The sequence below is a fragment of the Aedes albopictus genome, chromosome 2 (assembly GCF_035046485.1).
Source record: "Aedes albopictus strain Foshan chromosome 2, AalbF5, whole genome shotgun sequence".
Classification (NCBI taxonomy): Eukaryota; Metazoa; Arthropoda; class Insecta; order Diptera; family Culicidae; genus Aedes; species Aedes albopictus.
In genome coordinates, this window is record NC_085137.1 from 459033291 (window position 1) to 459056003 (window position 22713).

General features: G+C 38.1%; 1 protein-coding gene across 1 annotated transcript in view; it reads left to right on the plus strand.

Annotated features, from left to right (window-relative positions):
* Positions 1–22713, plus strand: part of LOC109418953 (GATA zinc finger domain-containing protein 10) — a 567982-nt gene that overhangs the window by 498592 nt on the left and 46677 nt on the right. The window contains exon 2 of the mRNA XM_062853956.1: positions 2810–2827. Coding sequence (XP_062709940.1) covers positions 2810–2827 — 18 coding nt within the window. The remainder of the gene's footprint in view (positions 1–2809; positions 2828–22713) is intronic.

The window sequence follows — 22713 nt, forward strand, 5'->3', positions numbered from 1 at the left end:
TTCAAACTGGTGAGCTCATTCCATGCTATTATTTGTAAAAAAAAAATCAAATCATCACCTTCTCTCCATCTCTTATGAGAAAGTGTCCGAAGATGCGAAGATACATACATGTCTGCTAGGAAACTATTGTTTGGAACGGCATGTCTCGCAGTAAACTTGAAACAGGTGAGCTCGTTCCATGCTATTATATTCAATAAATCAGAACATCTTCCTCTCTCTCTGTCTATGACGAAACAGTTTCCTGAGACGCGGAAAACTTGTCCATCTGGTTGCGAATCATTGTTTCAAATTCCCTGCCTTGCGGCAAACTTCAATCTGGTGAGCTCATTCCATGCTATTATTTAAAAAAATCAAATCATCTCCTTCCTCCATCTCTTACGAGAAAGAGTCCGAAGATGCCAAGATACATACATGTCTGCTAGGAAACTATTGTTTTGAATTGTATGCCTCGTAAACTAAAAATAGGTGAGCTCGTTCCATGCTATTATATTTAATAAATCAAATCATCTTCTTCTCTCTATCTCTCGCGATAAAGTTTTCTGAGACACAGGAAATTTGTCAATCTGATTGAAAATCATTGTTTTAAATGCCGTGCATCGCGACAAATTTCAAACTGGTGAGCTCGTTTCATGTTATTGTTATGAAAAAATCAAATCAAACCATCTTTTTAGACAAAGTGTCCTAAGATACGAGTTGCTTACCCACATGATAGAAAATCATTGTTTTGAATTCCCTGTCTTGGCCGTAATTGTTTGACAGCCCGTTAAACCGCCCATTTCCACGTTCATCCGTAATCGAACACCATTTTCGCGCAACCACAACAACAACCGTAAAATGTTTAGAAAACGGACACGCCAAAACTGGCATTCATATTGTAGGTATTGTTGTTTACCCACAGCAGCAACAAAAGCCGCACACAAACCCTTACTCGGCCGCACTTTCTGCAAGAGAGCACGCCTCCCCCAGCGATTTATGATTTTCTTCTTCTGCCTGCCTGCCTGCCTGCCTGCCTGCCTGCCTGCAAGTGCAACATAATAAGACGAAGAAAGTCAAGGTCGCCCTTCGCTCCACCGCCATCATCCTCGCGCATCTTAAGGCGAAGCGTAAGGGAAAAGAAAGCACGCCGCCGCAGTCACGGCTGGCTGGCTAACGACTGCGACGACGAAGTGTGCAATTTTCATTTTCTATCCAATCACTCAGCGCAACATTAGAGCCAAAGACAACAGGCTCCGATACGATGCAGCATTTCCCTTGGCGAGTTTGTGGTTAAGGTGCATTGGGGTCGGGTGGAATGGCGGGAACATTGAGCAATGAATAGTGAACAGTGAACAGTGAACAGTTAAGTGAATAATCATTGAATGACGACCAGTGAACATTGAACTTTAAATAATGAACAACCAACATTGAATAGTGAACAGTGAACAGCTAGATGAACAGTAAAGACTGAACAGTGAACATTGAACAGTGAACAGTGATCAGTGAACAGTGAACAGTGAACAGTTAACAGTGAACAGTTAACTGTGAACAGTTAACAGTGAACAGTTAACAGTGAACAGTTAACAGTGAACAGTTAACAGTGAATAGTTAACAGTGAACAGTTAACAGTGAACAGTTAACAGTGAATAGTTAACAGTGAACAGTTAACAGTGAACAGTTAACAGTGAACTGTTAACAGTGAACAGTTAACAGTGAACAGTTAACAGTGAACAGTTAACAGTGAACAGTTAACAGTGAACAGTTAACAGTGAACAGTTAACAGTGAACAGTTAACAGTGAACAGTTAACAGTGAACAGTTAACAGTGAACAGTTAACAGTGAACAGTTAACAGTGAACAGTTAACAGTGAACAGTTAACAGTGAACAGTTAACAGTGAACAGTTAACAGTGAACAGTTAACAGTGAACAGTTAACAATGGACAGTTAACAGTGAACAGTTAACAGTGAACAGTTAACAGTGAACGGTTAACAGTGAACAGTTAACAGTGAACAGTTAACAGTGAACAGTTAACAGTTAACAGTGAACAGTTAACAGTTAACAGTGAACATTTAACAGTGAACAGTGAACAGTGAACAGTGAACAGTGAACAGTGAACAGTTAACAGTGTACAGTTAACAGTTAACAGTGAACACTGAACAGTTTCGTTTAACAGTTTACAGTGAACAGTGAACAGTGAACAGTTAATAGTTAAGAGTGAACAGTTAACTGTTACGTGAACAGTGAAAATTGAACATTGAGGATCAAGTTTTAACTTGCCCCAGTCTCTTCATCAAAGCACAGCAGACACAGGAAAGATGCATTCGGTTTTGCCTGCAGCAGTGTGCACACGCCTGCTTTAGTGACTGACTGACTGACTGAGCTGCACTCGATCGCTCACTCACTCACTCACTTTTTTCCTAACTTCTCAAATGCATCCGCTGCAACGATGCATCGTTGTCGTTAGAAACCTACTTTTGCCGGCCGTGGCGGTTAGCGTGGTGGTAAAATAGCATGCATCACGGATCGCGAGCGCGCGGGAAAAACTTTTCCCTGCGATTTTCTTTCTACCATCACAATGCTGTCTGAAGCTTTCCTCCTCAACCATAAAACATGTTTTGCTCGAAACGCCTCACTAACCAACAGCGATGCGCGCGATGCCCATGTTGGTTGTTGCTGATGATGATGATGGGCACAATTTCGCGTTTTCCTCTCTTTCCACTAGTCGTCAATCAGTAATTGTTTTCGTTTTCATTTAATTAATTCTTCAGCAGCGCGAGACTTTTTCTCACCCTTTAACGCCCCCTTCTCTCTCTGTTTCTTTTCTCTTTGCAGATGAAGTCAAGTTTCAAGGTAAGTGCGGCTAATTTGATAATGTGCCGGCCTATCGTCAGCTAAGATTGACAGCCACGCAGAAGGCAAAGTTTGAAGCTGCTGTTGTTGGGCCCAGATACGACGATGATGGAAGGACCGACGTGCCTTCGACATTCCGAGGAAATTCAATCAATGGTTTTGGAGGGCAAACAGCAATTTATTGATTCGTTTAGTGAAGTTTGTGTTCCGCAGGAAATTCTTTGTATATAAATACAACCTTAAAATGAGTTATTATTAAAATGAAAAAAAATAATAAAATGGAAAACGCTCACCAATATTCGTATTAAAAGGGAAAATCGGTACTCTGAATGGAATTGATCAAATTTTGGTTAAAGTTTGCCTTTGAAGCGACAACACAAGTCAAAATATGAATAGAATTTAGTCAACTCCATTCAAAGTACCTATTTTTTTCTTCCAGTGTATAATTGGTGAGTGTTTTCCATTCTATTTTTTTTTCTTTTCATTTTGTTTTGTTTATAAGTGACTTTACAGCTACGGCATTCGTTTCATTTTTGAATTTTGTAAATCTCCATGTCCAATCCAAATCCAATCCAAATCCAATCCAAATCCAATCAAAATCCAATCAAAATCCAATCCAAATCCAATCCAAATCCAATCCAAATCCAATCCAAATCCAATCCAAATCCAATCCAAATCCAATCTAAATCCAATCCAAATCCAATCCAAATCCTATCCAAATCCAATCCAAATCCAATCCAAATCCAATCCAAATCCAATCCAAATCCAATCCAAGTCCAATCCAAATCCAATCCAAATCCAATCCAAATCCAATCCAAATCCAATCCAAATCCAATCCAAATCCAATCCAACTCCAATCCAAATCCAATCCAAATCCAATCCAAATCCAATCCAAATCCAATCCAAATCCAATCCAAATCCAATCCAAATCCAATCCAAATCCAATCCAAATCCAATCCAAATCCAATCCAAATCCAATCCAAATCCAATCCATATCCAATCCAAATCCAATCCAAATCCAATCCAAATCCAATCCGAATCCAATCCAAATCCTATCCAAATCCAATCCAAATCCAATCCAAATCCAATCCAAATTCAATCCAAATTCAATCCAAATCCAATCCAAATCCAATCCAAATCCAATCCAAATCCAATCCAAATCCAATCCAAATCCAATCCAAATCCAATCCAAATCCAATCCAAATCCAATCCAAATCCAATCCAAATCCAATCCAAATCCAATCCAAATCCAATTCAAATCCAATCCAAATCCAATCCAAATCCAATCCAAATCCAATCCAAATCCAATCCAAATCCAACCCAAATCCAATCCAAATCCAATCCAAATCCAATCCAAATCCAATCCAAATCCAATCCAAATCCAATCCTAATCCAATCCAAATCCAATCGAAATTCAATCGAAATTCAATCCAAATCCAATCCAAATCCAATCCAAATCCAATCCAAAACCAATCCAAATCCAATTCAAATCCAATCCAAATCCAATCCAAATCCAATCCAAATCCAATCCAAATCCAATCCAAATCCAATCCAAATCCAATTCAAATCCAATCCAAATCCAATCTAAATCCAATCCACATCCAATCCAAATCCAATCCAAATTCAATCCAAATTCAATCCAAATCCAATCCAAATCCAATCCAAAACCAATCCAAAACCAATCCAAATCCAATCCAAATCCAATTCAAATCCAATCCAAATCCAATCCAAATCCAATCCAAATCCAATCCAAATCCAATCCAAATCCAATCCAAATCCAATCCAAATCCAATCCAAATCCAATCCAAATCCAATCCAAATCCAATCCAAATCCAATTCAAATACAATTCAAATACAATTCAAATCCAATCCAAATCCAATCCAAATCCAATCCAAATCCAATCTAAATCCAATCCACATCCAATCCAAATCCAGTTCAAATCCAATCCAAATCCAATCCAAATCCAATCCAAATCCAATCCAAATCCTATCCAAATCCAATCCAAATCCAATTCAAATCCAATTCAAATCCAATCCAATACGAATCCAATCCATACAATTGGTGTTTTCGTTCCATCAACCTTAGTTTTAAAGAGTTTACAGAATTTATGGTTGATAGATTGCACGACTGGACTTCGACGACTTCGACAGTCCTATGTTTTTAATGACTGAGCTAAAATCTTTTACACAGGCTTTGAAGGAAAGGATTCAGGAGCTGTAAATCAAATCAATAAACCTGATTTTCATGGTAATCTCTCGAATGATCGAGAATTACCACCAATCAAACTGCAATCAATCATGCTCCATTATGTAACTTCACACAAACCTATCGGATCGCAGAGCTTTCCTGTTTTGCCCAGCTACATGAAAATTTAAATCACTGCACGCAAAATACCACCTTCTTCCCGCCACGATTAAACAGAGACGGAGGCTGTTTCTCCAAGTCCTGGCTGTGGCTGAGGCTAGAATCCGCTGCACTGGTAGTATCTACGCACTGACTCCGGCTAAATTAAATACATCGCGTTTAAATTAAATTTAATAATCCACCATCAAGTGGCAGAGCAACGCAACGATATACGGTTCGCGCCGAGCGTGTTTGAGTTGTACGACCCCAGTAACTGCCCCCGATGGGGACCATCAAGCAATTTTCCTCGGATCTGCTACTACACAGAACTGAGAGGTGCAAAATAGTTTGCTTTGCGCTGGTAGCGATCTTGCTCTGAACTTCCAACGTAAGATCCAAATCTGCTAGCAGTGTCGAGCAGTTGGAAGTTGGACGTATCAAATTAACCTACCCGACTAGAAAAATATATCAAGTTTATAACATATTGTGTTATGATGATATGACATTTTGAACTTATTTTGTTATAAACTAGATGCAGGATGATGTTAAAATAACTAAAACTGTATCAAAAAGTACCTCGGTCTTATCAAAATAATAACCTTTTTTGTTATAACCATAACAAAATTATAACACAATATGATATAAATTTTAGCTTCAAGAAAACTAGTTTCTATCATATTTTGATACAATTGTTAAAATGATGTTCTAAATGTCAAAGAATCAAAACTACATTATTTCACAATGAGTTATAGAACAACATTTATAACATAATACAATTGAGTTATAATATTTTTAAACACCAAAGATGTTAAACATGATTATATCACAATGAGTTATACATATCATGGTTTGTTATAATTATGTTATATTTTTGTTAGAATCTTCTAGACGGGTTAGCGGCGGCGGCAGCACTTGGCTACCGCGATTCCGAAGCATAAATACATGACCGGAGGCTGCCTCGCGCGATCGCGCGGCGATCCATAACCATCCGGACCAGATTTGAGAAGATCATGCGAATAAGTTAACACAACATAGCTGACCTTTTCGTGACACCCGTATTGGTTGCGGTCGGTGGTCGATACTCGAAACGTTATAGTAGAGCGAATCAGGCGAGCCCTTGGAGCGTTGAAGTAATTTGAAGTTCTGCTGTTGGAGCAAGTTCATTCCGCGTGGATTGCAGTTGCAGTTATGGTGGAGATCTGACTGCTACGATCAGATCTGCGTGTCACTACACTATACGTATGCGAAGCTGTGGGAGTGGCTCCTGAAGCTGGCGGAACGTGTCAAGATTCTCTACTTAAGAACACACGACTCAAAATTACATTCAGTTTGTTATACATTGTAGCTCGTGGTTTGAACCATTGATTTTCATGGAATAGGAAGACAGTTGGGCTCAAGAGGCTTTAAAAAGAGGGTGAATTGCAGTCTTAAGATAGAATATTTTGAAGAAGGATAAAGCGTGTGTTCAGTACTTGAAAAGTCCTGCAATACCCCCTTCCCAAGTAGCATATTTTAGTCAAATTAACTATAAGATGATCTTAGAACCACCACAAAACCAAAATAAAAGGTATAAGGTTTTATGGCGGTACTCAAAACCACAGCAAGACAAATTAGCCATCAAAATGTTAGTTGGGTTAGCCTCCTCTTAATCACCATCAAAACCCCGCTGGCTTCCCTTGAGACCCCTCATTCGTCACATTAAATCCTGGAGTTTCTCCAGGAACTCTTGTAAAGATTCCTCTAGAATTGCTCCAAGAATCCCATCTGCGATTTCTTCAGGAATTATTCCTGGTATTACTCTACGAACTCCTTAAAAGATTCATCCACGTATTGCTTCAGGAATTCCTCTAGGATTTTTTTCCAGAGATTGTTCTGGGAATTCCTGCAGGAGATTCTCTTAATATTCCTCCAGAAATTTATCTAGAGATTCCTCCAGAAATTCCGCCATTCCTTCAGGACTTCCTCCAGGCATTCCTCCAGAGATTACTCCAGTAATTGCTTCCGGGACTCTTCCAAGAATTTTACCAGGAATTCCTACAGTGAAATTTTGCAGAGACTCCTACAGAAATGTCTTCAAAGATTTCTCCAGGAATTACTTCAAGAAACTCCCAAGAATTCCACCAAGAATTCACCTAGGTAATCTTCCAGGAAATTTTCCAGGGATTCCTCCTTGAATTCTTGCAGAGATTTTTTCCAAATTTTTTTTCAGCGAATCTACCAGATATTCCTCCAAAAATTGCTTCAGGGACTCATCCAGGAGTTTTTTCTGGGATTGCTCCAGAAAGATTTCATCCAGGAATTTGTCCAGGGTCTCCTCGAACAATTCCTCTCGGAATATTTTCGGGGATACCTACAGGAATTTCACCAGGAATTAATCAAGGAATTCCCATTATAAATTATGTCAGCAATTCATCCAGGAATTTCTCCAGGACATCCTTAAAAAGTTCTTCCAGGATTTTCTCTAGGAATACGTTCTAGATTTTTTTCAGGAATTCCTCTAAGAATTCTTCCAAATTTTCCTTCACGAATTGCTGCAGAGATTCCCCTAGGAACTCTGCCAAAAAATACTCCAGGAACTTCTTCAGGGATATCCAAGGAATTATCCACGAAATTCTCCAAGGATTTATTCAGAGATTCCTACAGAAATTTATTCGAGGATTTCTCCAGGAACTCCTCCAGAAATTCCTCCAGGAATTTCCCAGGGATTTTTTTTTTTAGAAATTCATCCAGTAATTGTTGCAAGAATTCCTCCAAAGATTTCTCTAGGAATTCCATCAAAGATTGCTCCAGGAATTCCATCAAGGATTCCTCCAGCAATTCCCAAAGGAAAACCTCCAGAAATTCCTCCAGGATTTCATCCAGGAATTTCTCCAGGAACTGCTCCAGGAAATTTTCCAGGAATTACCCCAAGAATTTCTTCAGGAATTCCTCCAGCAATTTCTCTAAGAATTGCTCGGGAACATCATTCAGAAACTATGTCAGCAATTTCTTCAGGAATTTTTCCTGAATCTTCTAGGGATTTTTTCAGTAATTCTTCCAGGAAATTCTTCAGGAATACCCTCAGGTTTCCTCCAGGCATTTCTCCTGGGATTTCTCCTCCTGAGATTCCTTTTCATGAATTGCTTCAGGAATTCCTCCAGGGGTTTTCCTCGTATTTCACCAGGGATTCCTCCGGGAAATCCTTCGAAGATTCCTCCAGGGAATCCTGCAGGATTTTTTTCAGAAATTCTTCCAGGAAAATCTCCAGGAATACTTTCAGCAATTTTTCAGGCATTCCTCCAGTGTTCCTCCAGGAATTCCTCTAGAGATTCCTCCAGAGATTTCTTCACAAATTTCTTCAAGGGTGCCCCCAGAGATTCCTTCAGAAATTCCTTCGAGGATTTTTCCAGAAATTCCACAAGAAGTTCCTCCAGGATTTTTTCAAGGGATTTTTCCAGAAATAGAAAAATAATAGAAATCTCCTAGAATTCCTTCCTGAGATTTCTTTAAAATTGTATCCAGTAATTCTTTCAAGAATTCCTCGGGAGATTCCTCCAGGAATTTCATCATGGCTTCCTCCAACAATTCTCACAGGAAAACCTCAACGAATTCCCCCAGTCATTCCTCCAGGATTTTATCCAGGGATTTCTACACAATTTTTTTCAAGGATTCCCCCGGGATTTTTTTCAGGAATTCTTTTAAGGATTTCTCCCGGAATTCCTCTAGGAATTCCGCTAGAAATTCCTCCAGGAATTTCCTAAGAGATTTTTTTCAGAAAAAGAAAAATAACAGAAGTAGAGAAAGAAATCTCTCAAAATTCCTCTGCAGATTCCTCTAGAAATTCATCCAGTAATTCTTTCAAGAATTCCTCTAGAGATTCCTCCAGCAATTTCCCTCAGGAATACTTCTAGAAACTTTTCCAGGCTTTCCTCCAGGATTTTATCCAGGAATTTCTCTAGGAACTTCTCCAGGAATTCTTCCAGGAAATACCCCAAGAATTTCTTCAGGAATTGCTCCTGAACGTCTTCCAGAAACTATGGCAGCAATTCCTCCAGGAATTTCTTCAGGAAATCCTCTAGCGATTTCTTCATAGATGCTTCCAGGAAATTCTCCAGGAATACTTTCAGGAATTTCTCAGGGATTTCTCCAGACATTCCTTCAGGAATTCCTCCAGAGATTTGCTCAGGAATTGCTTCAAGGATTCCTCCAGGGATTTCTTCACAAATTTCTCCAGGGATATTCCCAGAGATTCCTCCAGGGAATCCTCCAGAAATTTCTCCAAGGGTTTTACCAGGAATTCCTCCTGGAATTTCTCAAGAGATTTTTTTTCAGAAATTTCTCCAGCAATTTCTCTTAGAACTCCTCTGGAGATTTCTCCAGGAATTCCTCCAGATTTTTTCCAGGGATTGCTCCAAGAAATTTCTCCAGGATTTCCAGCTGGGTCTTTCCAAGAATTAAGCCAGGAATTTGTTCAGAATTTTCTCCAAGGATTCTCTCTAGAGAATTTTTAGGAGTTGCTTCAGGAAATCCTCCAGTAATTCCTTCAAGGATATCTTCTGAAATTTCTCCAAGATTTCCTCGAGAGGTTTCTAATGAAATTTTTCTAGGGATTCCTCCCAGAATTCCTCCCGGAATTTCTCCAGAACTTCCTTCAAGGAATCCTCCGGAAATTTATCTAGGATTTCTTCTAGGTTTTCTTAATGAGTTCTTTTCAGATATTTCTCTATCACACATTAGTGGTCCAAAAAGACTTATGATGATGGGTTCAAAAGAAATTTTGGTGATTCCGAAAGACAATAAGATGACCAATAGACACGTTTGAGGTATCCAAAAATAATTTAGGGGTTTAAAAAGACATTTGGATGATCTTTAAAGACATTTCAATGATCCAAAAACGCATTTGAAGCATCTAAATAGATTTGTAAGGGGACCAAGCACATTTCGGTGATTCCGAAAGACAGAATGGCATAATTTCAAAATATTTGAAGGGCCAAAAGACATTTGGATGATGCTGAAGAACGTTCAAGTGATCCAAAAGTACTTTTATGGGATCTAAACCGATTATTGAAGGGTCCAAAAAGACATTTGGGTGATTCAAGAAGACATTTTATTGATGCAAACAGATTCCCGAGGGGTCCAACACATTTAGGCGCTTCAAATGGTTGAGAAACACATTTCAGGCGTACAAAAATACATTTGAGTGGTCCAAAACAAACGTTTGGGTTGTCTGAAAAACATTTTAGTGCTCCAAAAACATATTTGAAGGATCCAAAACACATTTTACTGGTCCAATAATGCACTTTGGTGGTCCACAAAGATATATGAAGGGCTCAAACGCAATTTTGTGAACTGAAAAGATGTTGTGGTGGGATTTGTAAAGACATTTAGGTGGCTCAGAAACACACTTGAAATATCCAAAAACATGTAAAGTAGTTCAAAAAGACGCTTGGATGTTTCTAATAGATACTTTAGTGATTCAAAACGGCCAAAAAGCCATTTGGGTGATATTGTGATTGTTCAAACATATTTAAGGGGTCCCAACACATTTCGGCGGGTCAGAAAGACATTTAGTACCCAATTGAGATGACCAAAAAGCCTTTTTGGGGTTAAAAAAGACATTTGAATAAACCTAAAGAACATTTCAGTGATCCAAAAATCCCAAAAGAAATTTTATTGATTCAAAATGACATTCGAGGGGTCCAAAAGACACATTAGTGGTTTATAAATTCACTTCGGTGGCCCAGAAAGACATACGAGAAGTTAAAAAGATCTTACGACGGTCCAAACACATGTCTGTGTTTCACAAAGACATTTCGGTGACCCAGGAACATATTTGGGGTATCCAAAAATATTTGAAGCGGTTGAAAATTTTGGAACCTGAGATAATTATTTATATTTAGATGAAAATTTCTCCGGCAATTCCTTTAGGAATTTATAAGGAAGTTTTTCGGGAATATCTTTTGAGTTCTTCTTCTTCTCTTTCTTTTTTATGGCTCGCCGTCCCCACTGGGACTTGGCCTACCTCGCTTCAACTTAGTGTTCTTTGAGCACTTCCACCGTTATTAATTGAAGGGCTTCCTTTGCCTGCCATTGTATGAATTTGTGTATTGTGAGGGAAGTACACTTAAACACTATCCCCAGGGAATCGAGAAAATTTTCCCGACTGGAACGGGAATCGAACCCGCCGTCTACGGATTGGCGATCTATAGCCTTAACCACTAGGCTAACTGGAGACCCCTTTGAGAATTCATTGGCAGATTGATTCGGCAATTCCATTTTCAAATTTATTTGGCAATTCTTTTGTAAATCGCATTTCCAGAGGAATTGTCTGAGAAATTTTGAAAAAAAAAATGCCGAAGTAATTCACTCCGAAATTGCCGGAAGAAATCCCTGCGAATATGCCAAAGCACTTGTGGAATAAATTCCTAAAAAAATAGTTTGAGAAATTTCTTAATTGCCGAAAAAGCTCCATGGGAAATTTCCGACAAAGATTTAAAAGACATTATTGAAGGGTCTTCCAAACAAATTGCCGAAACAATTCCCAAAGTAAGTGCCGAATACTAAAGTAATTCACAAAGGGATCGCTAAAAAAATATTGAATAAATAAAAAAGGAAATCCCAAAGAAATTTCCTAACAAATTTGAAAAAATTTACCATATTTTTAGGAAAAGGAGCTGCCGAAGGGATTTCCATAAAAAAATCAAAACAAATTTAGAAAGAACTTTGTGATCAAATTCCAATGGAACTTTCAAAGCACTTTTCAAAAAAAATGCCGAAGGAATCCTTAAAGGAAATGCTAAGCCAATATCCAAAGATATTATCACAGAAATTCCCAAAGACCAAGGCGAAGGAGTTTCAAACGACGATCCGAAAATTGGCCCCATTTTGATGCTTCATCTACAGAATATGAATCTGTTGATTGTTCTTACAGATAAATAAGCCAAAATTGAAACAGGTAAGAGCCAAGGAGACAAATTTCGTTCGTTTGAAACAAAAATATTCATGTTTATTCGGTAAACTGATAAAATGTTTAAAACTAAAATTTTAATTTTTAAAACTAACTCAATTACACATTTATTTCGACAATACCCATTGAGGAGCCCCCCGTTCTGCCGTCGAGAACATAAACAAAACTCACAAGTTCCAGCTACAACATCAAACAAGATTTCCTCCTGCAAAAACGACAAGGTTTACAGAAAGTCTCCACGAAATCCCGTTGTTTTCGGGAGCGTATGTTATCTAATAGATGTATACATGATGTTGGCATTGAAAGTACAACACGGGAGGTGAGTTTTTCCAGCGAAGGAAATGACTTTATGAGTTTAATGGAAAAACAAAAATTTCCGTAGGGCCAACCTGCCACAAAAAAACAAAAACATTTACATTTATCTCTAACATAATCTGTCAGAAGATGCATTTTTGTTTCAAACATGGATTGAATTTGCTTCAAATGTGACGTTCGATTTTCTCCAAACAGTTTTATTTTTGTGGCCTGAACAAATTGACAATTTATTTGAATTTACCTCATATTTTTTTGATTTTAACATAGTTTTTTCTGCGTGAGTGATGGAGTGATTTAGGTTGTACCTTTTGTTCAGATGCGGTAATAAAAAAATATTTTAATTATCATGTGATGTTTACAAATTTGAGCAACTGTGAAGGAAAAATTCTAGGGGGTGGCAAATCTATTCTAGGAGGTGCTAGGCAACCCTGGAACCCCCTAACTATGCCAATGGGCTAAATTGGATGGCTTAGAAATACATTTTTGAGGTTGGACACCAATATTTGGAAGGTTCATTTTCATTTATTTAGTTCACATCAAATTCATGATAATACTGAATCAACAATTTGCCGCCATAATATTTGGAAGGTCTAAAACGATTTTTACATGATCTAAAACCAGCTTTTAATGCTCCAAAAAGACTTTAGAGGGATCCAAGCAGTCCAAAAATACTGTCGAGTGGTCCAAAAGGGTATTCGATTGGTCCAAAAAGGTATTTTAGTGAACCAAAAGACATTTGAAGGGTCCAATCGACGTATCAATGATCCAAAAAGACATTTGATCCCTCAAATGTCTTTTTGGATCACTAAAACGTCTTTTGGACCCCTCAAATGTCTTATTTTAAGAATTAAAAATACATTTTGGTGACTCAAATAGATTTGTGGGTCCAAAAGACATTTGAGTGGTTCAAAAACATATTTTAGGGGTCCAAATGAAAAAAAAACAGCCTAGAATGGATGCACTTTCGATTGGATCAAATTTACATCAAGACTGTTTAGAGTAAGTCAGTAGGAAAATTGGTGATATGTTTTCGCTCAGAATTTACTCTCTTTTATTTTCTTTCCATTTCATATTATTCCATTATTACAGACAACTGAGATTTTTTTTGGATTTAAAGCAACAATAACAGCAGAGAACAATTTCCCGATCAAGTAAGTTAGGAAAAGCAAATCGATCGTTGCAATTACGCCTGTAGTCCATAACTATTATCGTACCTCCATATTTAGCAGAACATCTATTCCCGAAAAATTCCACTTCCAATGTAATTAACCTAAATACTTCCCGCGAAATAAAATCCAACCAACTAGCGAAAACCCTACCCGTTTTCCACAAGCTCTGACCCCCAACCCAAACAGAGCGGAAACACTTCCAGCTCCATCAAATTAAAAAGATACACACATCTCACATGATCCTCCCTCATAACCCAGCATACGACGTGATCATCAGTCTCGTCCGCACGTGCCGCCATCATCGACATTTTTCCGTGAATGAATTCCGCCCACTCATTCTTGGACGGCCAGGCCATCCAGCCACACCCCGCGGCGCCATGGCTAGCAACAGGAAAAATAAATAACCCCACGAATTTCCATCTTTTTCTCGTTGGCTGAACGCGACTCTTCGGAAACTCTTGATCTGATCAAGTCCACGCCAACCGCTTCGGGGGATCGCGGTTCGATCGATCAAGCTCGATCTGGTTTGGATTTGGTGGAAAAAATCCTCTGAATTAAATCACCGGCATGGATGATCGGATCTTTCTCGTTGGATCATGGAAGTGGCTTTCTAGTCTTATTTCGATCGTCCTCGGTTGCAATTTGAAGCTGTTTCGTGGTGGCTGGTCAGTCTTGACAAAAATATGACACTATTTATTCTATTTTGTCCGACGTTTCGGTCCATTAGGGAACTTCTTCAGGGACTCTGGAAATGTATATTTGTTGTATTTTTTTAAACATTAGATAAAACTTTCATTTTTACCCTTCTTACACCCATAAGAAGGGTATAAATACCGCTTGGAAAACCGACTTTCGATCCGAGGCCCGCAGGGCCGAGTCACATATACCAATCAACTCAGCTCGACGAATTGAGCAAATGTCTGTATGTGCGTGTGTGTGTATGTGTGTGTGTATGTGTGTGTGTATGTATGTTACAAAAAAATGTCACTCACGGTTCTCAGCCCTCTGTTGACCGATTTGAGTTCTCTTGGAAGCAAATGAAAGCTACTACATCCTAGTAGAACGCTATTGAATTTTATTTTGATTGGACGTTCGGTTACCGAGATATACCGAGATAGAGCAATGAAATTTACGCTTTTGAGAGATTTTTGATAAAATGTATCATAATACATTTCTCAGCCGTTTGTCAACAGATTTTTTATGATCATATTTGGTTACACAAGTTAGTTATACATGAAAATGCAATTGCATCAAATTCATAAAAGCTACTATCTCTTTGTAATATTTGAGCTTAATAAACAGTAACAAAAATATCACGGAATGTATGTAGGAAAAGCCTTTTTACCCTTCTTACACCCATAAGAAGGGTATAAATATCGCTCGAAAAACCGACTTCCGATCCGAGGCCCGGAGGGCCGAGTCTCATATACCAATGAACTCAGCTCGACGAACTGAGCAAATGTCTGTATGTGTGTGTGTATGTGTGTATGTGTGTGTGTGTATGTGCGTTACAAAAAAAAGTCACGCACGTTTCTCAGCCGTCTGTCAACCGATTTGAGTTCTCTTGGAAGCAAATGAAAGCTACTACATCCTAGTAGAACGCTATTGAATTTTTTTTCGATTGGACATTTGGTTACCGAGATATCTCTCGAAGAGTACTTATGAGTCATACATCTACACTTTTTACGATTTTTTACCAAATGTATTATAATAAATATTTTCGCCGTTTGTCGATCGATTTGGGTTCTCTTATCACCAAATGAAAGCTACAGCATCCTAGTAGATCGCCCAGAAATTTTATTTTGATTGGACATTTGGTTACAGAGATATCTTTCGAAGAGTACTTAGGATTTATACAACTAAACCTTTTGAGATTTTTGACCAAGTGTATCATAATAAATATTCTGGCCGTCTGTCAACCGATTTCGGTTATCCTGCCACCATATGAAAGCTACAACATTCTAGTAGAACCCTATACAATTTTATTAGGATTGGACATTTGGTTACCGAGATATCTTTCAAAGAGTACTTGGGAGTAAGGTTCACTTTTTGATAGATTTTTGACCAAGGGTACCATAATAAATATCTCAGCTGTCTGTCAACCGATTTGGGTTCTCTAAGCACCAAATGAAAGCTACAATATCCTTGTATAAGGCCCTGAAATGTTATTTCGATTCGACGTTTGATTACTGAGATATCTTACAAAGAGTATTTCAATAAATTCTTTTTTATTAATCTATTCACTTACTTGTTACCTTGCATTAGTTTTTGACCAGTCTGTGGGAAATTATTTTTCAATAAATAATGCTGACAACGTGTATTGTTATTTTCAATAAAATTATAAATAACAAATTACAAATACACAGGAATTTTATGAAAACTAACAATATGTTAAATGAAAGTTTTGAATTTATATATTGTGGGAAAAATGCAAGATGCGATGCGAAAATAACTAGCTAATGCCAAAACTGATTAACTTAGTAGATATATAATTTTTGTCCTTTTTGCACCATAACCATGAATACCAAGTACTTCGGAGCTAATTTAATCGACTGATATTAGAACAAACTGATATTAGACAAAGTATATCTGCTTTTCTTATCCATTTGTTAATCGATTCAAGATCTTTTGGCAGTTAACAAAAGATACAATATTCCAGAATATGTAAGCTATTTTTTTTTTAATTTCACACAAGATTCTAGAAGGTGTCTGGCATTTCTAGTAGTTTAGTCCATGGTCCATGATGCTATTTTGGAAACCAATTCACTAGATGCCAAATCCACAATATTTTCTAGAACTTTGGTCCATCACACAAATAAATATGTTAAATACAAATATTACAACAATAGTTTTAATAAGTGTAAGAAGGGTTCTGTTCACCATAGGTGGATTAAATCGGGTTTTTACCAATAGTTACAGTATTCTCGTCCAGTGTGGTTCGGTAGAATCTGTAATTGTCGTTTTGGTTCGAATTTCTATCGGATTCTGAAGCTTCAGAATTGTTCAATCGGCGTATGAGATAGGAAAAGCATGAAAGCCACTATTACCGGTCACATCCTCTTCTTCTTTACTATGTAAAGATAAATCGGTATGACAAACGAAGTAGCTTTTTCAGTTTTAAAATGGTTTTAAGCCCGTTTCAAAACTATATTCTAGTTGTCCGAGCCGCAATAAAACCTAACGTGTCACTAGGGATGGCATTTGTTCAATTCCCAATTATTGATAGGGATGCATGATTTTTAATGCAATTGATACTTTCAATTTCAAATTTTGTGTTTTGGGAGTTTAAATTATTATTCTTCGTTGGAGATGAACCAGCCTCGGGCTGAAAATCTCCCTAATAAAGCTAATAATAATTATTATTATTCTTCGAAAAATAATCGATCAATGGTGAACATCCCTATAACTACATATCTTGAGATAAGAGAAAATCCCAATTCCAGTGAATCCAGTCCCTTTCAATCCAACAGAGGCGTGCAAGACCCACTCAAAATCGGGGTTAACAGACTGTGAAATTGTTTGCGCCAAAAAAATAACGCTACCGGAATTTTTCACACGCATTTTCCTGGGAAATTTCCCCGTTTGGCTGTTGCGTTGTCTGTCCTACTTTCACTCCCCATGGGGCGACGCTACTTGAAATCCATCCTTTTTATGGCGCCCAACCACGACCACGGGCTGCTAATGTCCACGACGCGACGATATGCGATCCGAAGCGATGGTGGATTAGTCGCTTCCTGTTTTCTTCCCGTCACTCGTGTCCACAGAGGAAAAATAAAGCATCCAAATTACATAAAACACAAAATAAGAATCGAGTTATCGCTATTTATAACCGAGGCGCGGATCATCAGCAGGAGGAACGCATTTCCATCGTGTTGTGTTGTGTATCGGTGGGAGAGTAAAGTAACCGCGGTTGTGTAGTCAGCCGGCCCCAGTCAGTAATGAAGTGAGGAAATAGCGGAAAACAGGAAGAATAGGAATGTGACACCGCTGATCGCTGCGACGCTACGCCGCTGTTCAGAAAAATAAATTCGCGTAAGGTATTTTTAAACTGCCGCTCCGCGTCGCTTCGACAACGGACAGGAGGCGACAAAAACAAGGAACGGGATGCGATGAGAGAGATGTGTGTGCGGTGGATTGATAAAGCTGATTTGTAAGCGAGTCCGTAATGTATTTTTGTTTACTTTTTGTTGTCTGGAAGGGAATAATAATTATCATTGTTTCATAATAATCCCCATTCCCTGATGAAAACAGACAATAAAGATACAATAGATCGTATTGTATCACTACAACTCGGTTTATTATGATGATTATACAGAAAACAATCAAAGAACCATTTGACATAAGGTTAATACCATAGATATAAAATATCTCGTATCGTAAATGAGCATTTTGTAATATAATATATAGTTTGATTATTACGGATCGGAATCATAAATCTCAAGCATTACCATATATTTTATTGTTTTATATAGTTGTGAAATTGTATAAAATGTTTTGTTGTAATACCATATGAAAACATGAGAATTCATGGATGCCCTTTTTCAAACATTACGCTATATCAATCTTACTTTTGACCATTTGGTCGTCATGGTATTTGGCTATCTTACAATTTCGGTGTTTTATCATCCAGATATCTTATCATCTGGACATCTCATCATTTGGTAATCTTACTATTTGGCCACCTTATCATTTTGATGGTCAACTTACCATTTCGACATCTTACGACTTATGCAGTATTATTTAGGGATCTTACCATTCAGATATCTTACTGATTGATCATCATATTATGTTGGGTATGTTTTCATCTTATTTTCAGAAACATCTCACGATTCGGCCATTTTACTATTTGGCTATCTTACATTTTTGGGCAATTTATCATTTGGACATCTTATTCTTCGTGTGGTCGTCTTACCATATGGACATCTTACTATTTGGCCACCTTATCATTTTACCCGCCATTTTGGCCATCGGACCACAAGACAGTCTCCTCCGCCCTGCTAGTAGAATTTGTTCACTTTTTGCCTGAGTCAGCTTTCCACACGGTGTGTGTGATGCGCCTCTCGCAACTCGATTGACGACGGACGGGTCCGGTGAACCCGTAAATCGCGCGCGATAATACACGCGCGGCGCAATCTGTTTGTTGAGCGGCAACAGCAGCCATCAGAAGCAGGAGTCGCGGCCAAGCGCCATCCCACCCAATCCCAGCAAGAAGACAAGAGGGCATGGAAAGAGTCGCGCAGCGCAACGCGCGGGGTTGCGTATTTTTAACCAAACGCGCTTTTGTTTGGCTGATATTTTTCCCGATTTTTTTTTTGTGTGGGATTTTATGTTGATTGAACGATGTGGGTACGGTATTCGCGAAGAAAGAGGGAATACTCGACCGTAAATAAGACTACTTTATTGAGGAAATGTTCCAAATGGGGTGCCCGCTGCGACTGAGCGTGGACTGGGCGAAATTTTTGATGTTTGGAGTTGTTTGCCGTGCAATAGCAGTGGCAAAAGGAAGTGGCCATTGCTATTTGTAACTATGAAAAGATTACAAACTAAAAATGTACATTTACGGTATTTCTATTTCTATTTGCAGCGAACAAATTGGCCAAACTGTCAGTTTTGGCCAAATATGGCCAAATGTGACCAAACATGGCCACTTGTGGCCAATGTCCCTTTTTTCCTTAACAAAAAAAAACAAAATGTTGAGATTCTTGTTCTACTGTGTGTCTCTCCCCCAATTTTCTCACACCCTTCCCACGTAATAAACGTAAACTGTCAACATTGGTTCGTAAATTTGGATTCTTATCACATTTCCTGCTTTCATATCGAATGTATACATTGCCTGTCTGGCAGCGATAGCCATCACGCGACTACATCGATGAACTCTACCGGATGATGTTTGTTCCATACATTGCTGCGCGTCCAGAAATAGCGATCTCTTCCGTCAAAATCAACCCTCCGCCGTCAATATTGAATGGCCTCTTGGCATCCATCCGAATACGACGGGGGTGATCGGTGCGGGTCTTATCGAAACAACCCCGTTTGTAGTAGAACACGGTGTGTGCGAAATTTGGGGAAATTTCTATTATGTGCTCGATTACCCACTTGATAACACAAGAGCTATATTGTAGCGAATGACCTTGCTGCAAAAGGTATAATAAATCTCTCATTGTGGACAGACATACATTGTAAAATCCAATTTTTATTTTATTTTTTTGCCTCGAAAAAATGGTTCTTTTGGATCTAGTCCGGGTTAGTCTATCTAAACATCGCCATTTATTGGAAAACGATACTGGAAAATTATAAAATCGGCTACTCCTATCATTTCTCTTGCCAATATTAATGCTTGCAGCATATCGGAGATGCATTACAAGCATGTAAGTATCCAATCCTGCTGTGCAGCGTTTAAGGACAGACTTGTTAGAATCCTAAAATTGCCGCCACAATGTTCTGATGCACTGTTGAAACGGGATTTCAAGACGTTTGTCCTTAAACAGGTATTGTTTTTACTTTGCACAACTTCTTCAGTTACTTTTTACAATAGGATACTGAAACCTTGCCTCAATTATGGATTTAAAATACAAAGAACGAGTGTAGAGTACCATATTTGAAATTTACTTTTAATAGAGGCCTCTTGGCTTCTAGAGCATCGATTACCCTGAAATTGTAAATGAAGTTAAAAATAACTTAAAATTTCATCTACGTACACTATGCAATTTAAAAAAAAATGAAAAACTGCTGCTTGAGGAGAACTAAATTTTAAAATTGAAATAATTCTGAAATGCCAATGTTTAGGACAATACATACTTCGACGGCAACTCACTCGCGAATCGACTCGAAGAATCGATTCGCGAAATCGAGTGAATGAACTATGATTCTTTTCAAACGAGTTACGATTCATTGAAGTTCATTATAAGTCCAACAAGCTGCCGAAAAGAGTTGGCTAACTGCCCTATTTATCTGTAAATCTGTATATTTTGAACTTTATCACGTCGTGCTAAAATTGTTAAGTCAACGTCGACTCGGCTCCAAAAACGAAATTTTTCTTCAAATTCCGGAAATGTACTGAATCGACCAAAAGAGTCAACTCTTTTTTAATGGTCTGCGGAGCTGAAGTAAAATTTCAGGTTGATTGGTGCCCTAGAACTTGTGATACAGGTTGCCAAACCTGACCATTTTGTATGAAAAATAGCCAGTTTTATTCTTGCCAGTACTGTAGATTTGTCCTGAATTTCAACTGAATATGACAAAGATTACGTGCGTAGATTTTTGCCATGCACGTAGATTTTTGCAGCTTTAGATATGCGATTTACGACTGTTACGAATACCAATCATCTTTCAGTTTAAGACAAATTTCCGTTCTAAACTACACTGAGAAAAAAAATCTACTCTAAATTGAGTAGGATCCGACTCAGTTTCGTTAAAAATGGGACAACCCCAAATCTGAGTAAAGTGTGCGTTACTCAATTTTGAGTTGTTCTAGTCGATGGAGACTACACACTTAGAATAAATTACAGTATTCGGTGAAAAAAATAACCGAAACTGGTCTGTAAACAAGCAAACTACAGTATTACGGCGAAATCGTTGAAATTGCAGGAGAAAATCGGTGAAATTTAAGAAATCACCGAAGAACCGGTGGAATCAGACAAATTTACAGGAGACCTGTGAATATTTTACCGAACAGATCGGTGATGGGACTTTTTTACCGTACTACTGTAAAATGCGTTTGACAACCACGCCGGCAGCTTCGAGCATCAGTTCTATTAGAATTTGCGCATCATCTCCAAGCAAGACTCTCTTGTACAGTGGCAGCAAGTGTGGTTCCTGATCAGAAGGTCATGTATTCAATCCCATCATCGACGTTTTTTATGAAAATATTGGTTTTTTTGTGCTCACATAAAATCGCCGTAAATTTTTAAAATTTACCGTACGTTCAGTGCTATTGAGAATTCATTTGTAAACAAACATACCGAACGTTCTGCGATTTTTACGGTAAATTTGTAAAAAGTACCGAACGTTCCGGTAATTTTGACAGATGCATTTTCCTGAGATTCACAGTACGTTCGGTGATTTGAAAAATCACCGAACTTTTTACCGTACGTTCAGCTGTTGAGATTACGGTAAAATTTTACCGTAATCCGTCATTTTTTCTAAGTGTGTAGGTAAAGTCAACTCACGGTATTCAACACCGACTAGGAGTTGCTTCTACAGTGGTTTTTCGGTTTTATCACGATCAAAAAAATTTTTACCGTGATATAAACGAAACCGCGAATTTGGTGAAACGAGAAAAAAATGTAATTTTTTATTCAAGATCGTTCAGCTGTAAAATATATGAGTCGTGTTTCACATTTTTTAACAGTTTTGGTGGACTGGGCAATGCTGTATTGATTTTATTTTGATTTCGGAATGTCTTAGAACAAGTGTGATAAAAACGAAACGGAAATCGTGATAAAATCGAATAGAAAACCGTGAATTTGGGCGAGTAGTGATAAAACCGAAACGCCACTGTACTTAGTTTTTGAGTAGGTCTGAAGCTTTTTTTTATATTATTCGTGATTATTGCTTTCAGAATTTGATCATTTACGGCTAAAGCTGCCAGTAATTCTATATTAACAACATGTTTCTCTGGTCAAAATCTACAAACTTGTAAGAATTGATGTCTTGGATGCGCTTTTCGAAGTACAAGTAGGTACTGAGAATGGGATGAATTTGCGGTACAAACCATTTGATGATCGGATTTTAGTAAATTTGACCAGATATCTCAGTGACATTAGAAGAATCACAGTTCGGATCATCGATTTGCTCCAATTTCACCCAGATTTGAGTAACCGATGGCAAATACGACACTCTGAGTAAAAGAACCTCATTTCCCTCAAGCGAGCTTACTCAATTTTCGACAACTCTTCACGGACAATGGAGAAAAAGAAATACACAAACAAATTTCAGTTTGATTTAACCGGTGTTTCAGATTGAAATGGGTACAACCGATGTATTGGTTTGATGACAAACTAAACACTTTTAGCAATGACAAAACTAAACACTTTTATATTTTTTAACACTTCGCATGACTAAGGAGATTTGTCAAAAAAATATAAAACTGTATATGACTGATTGATTCCTT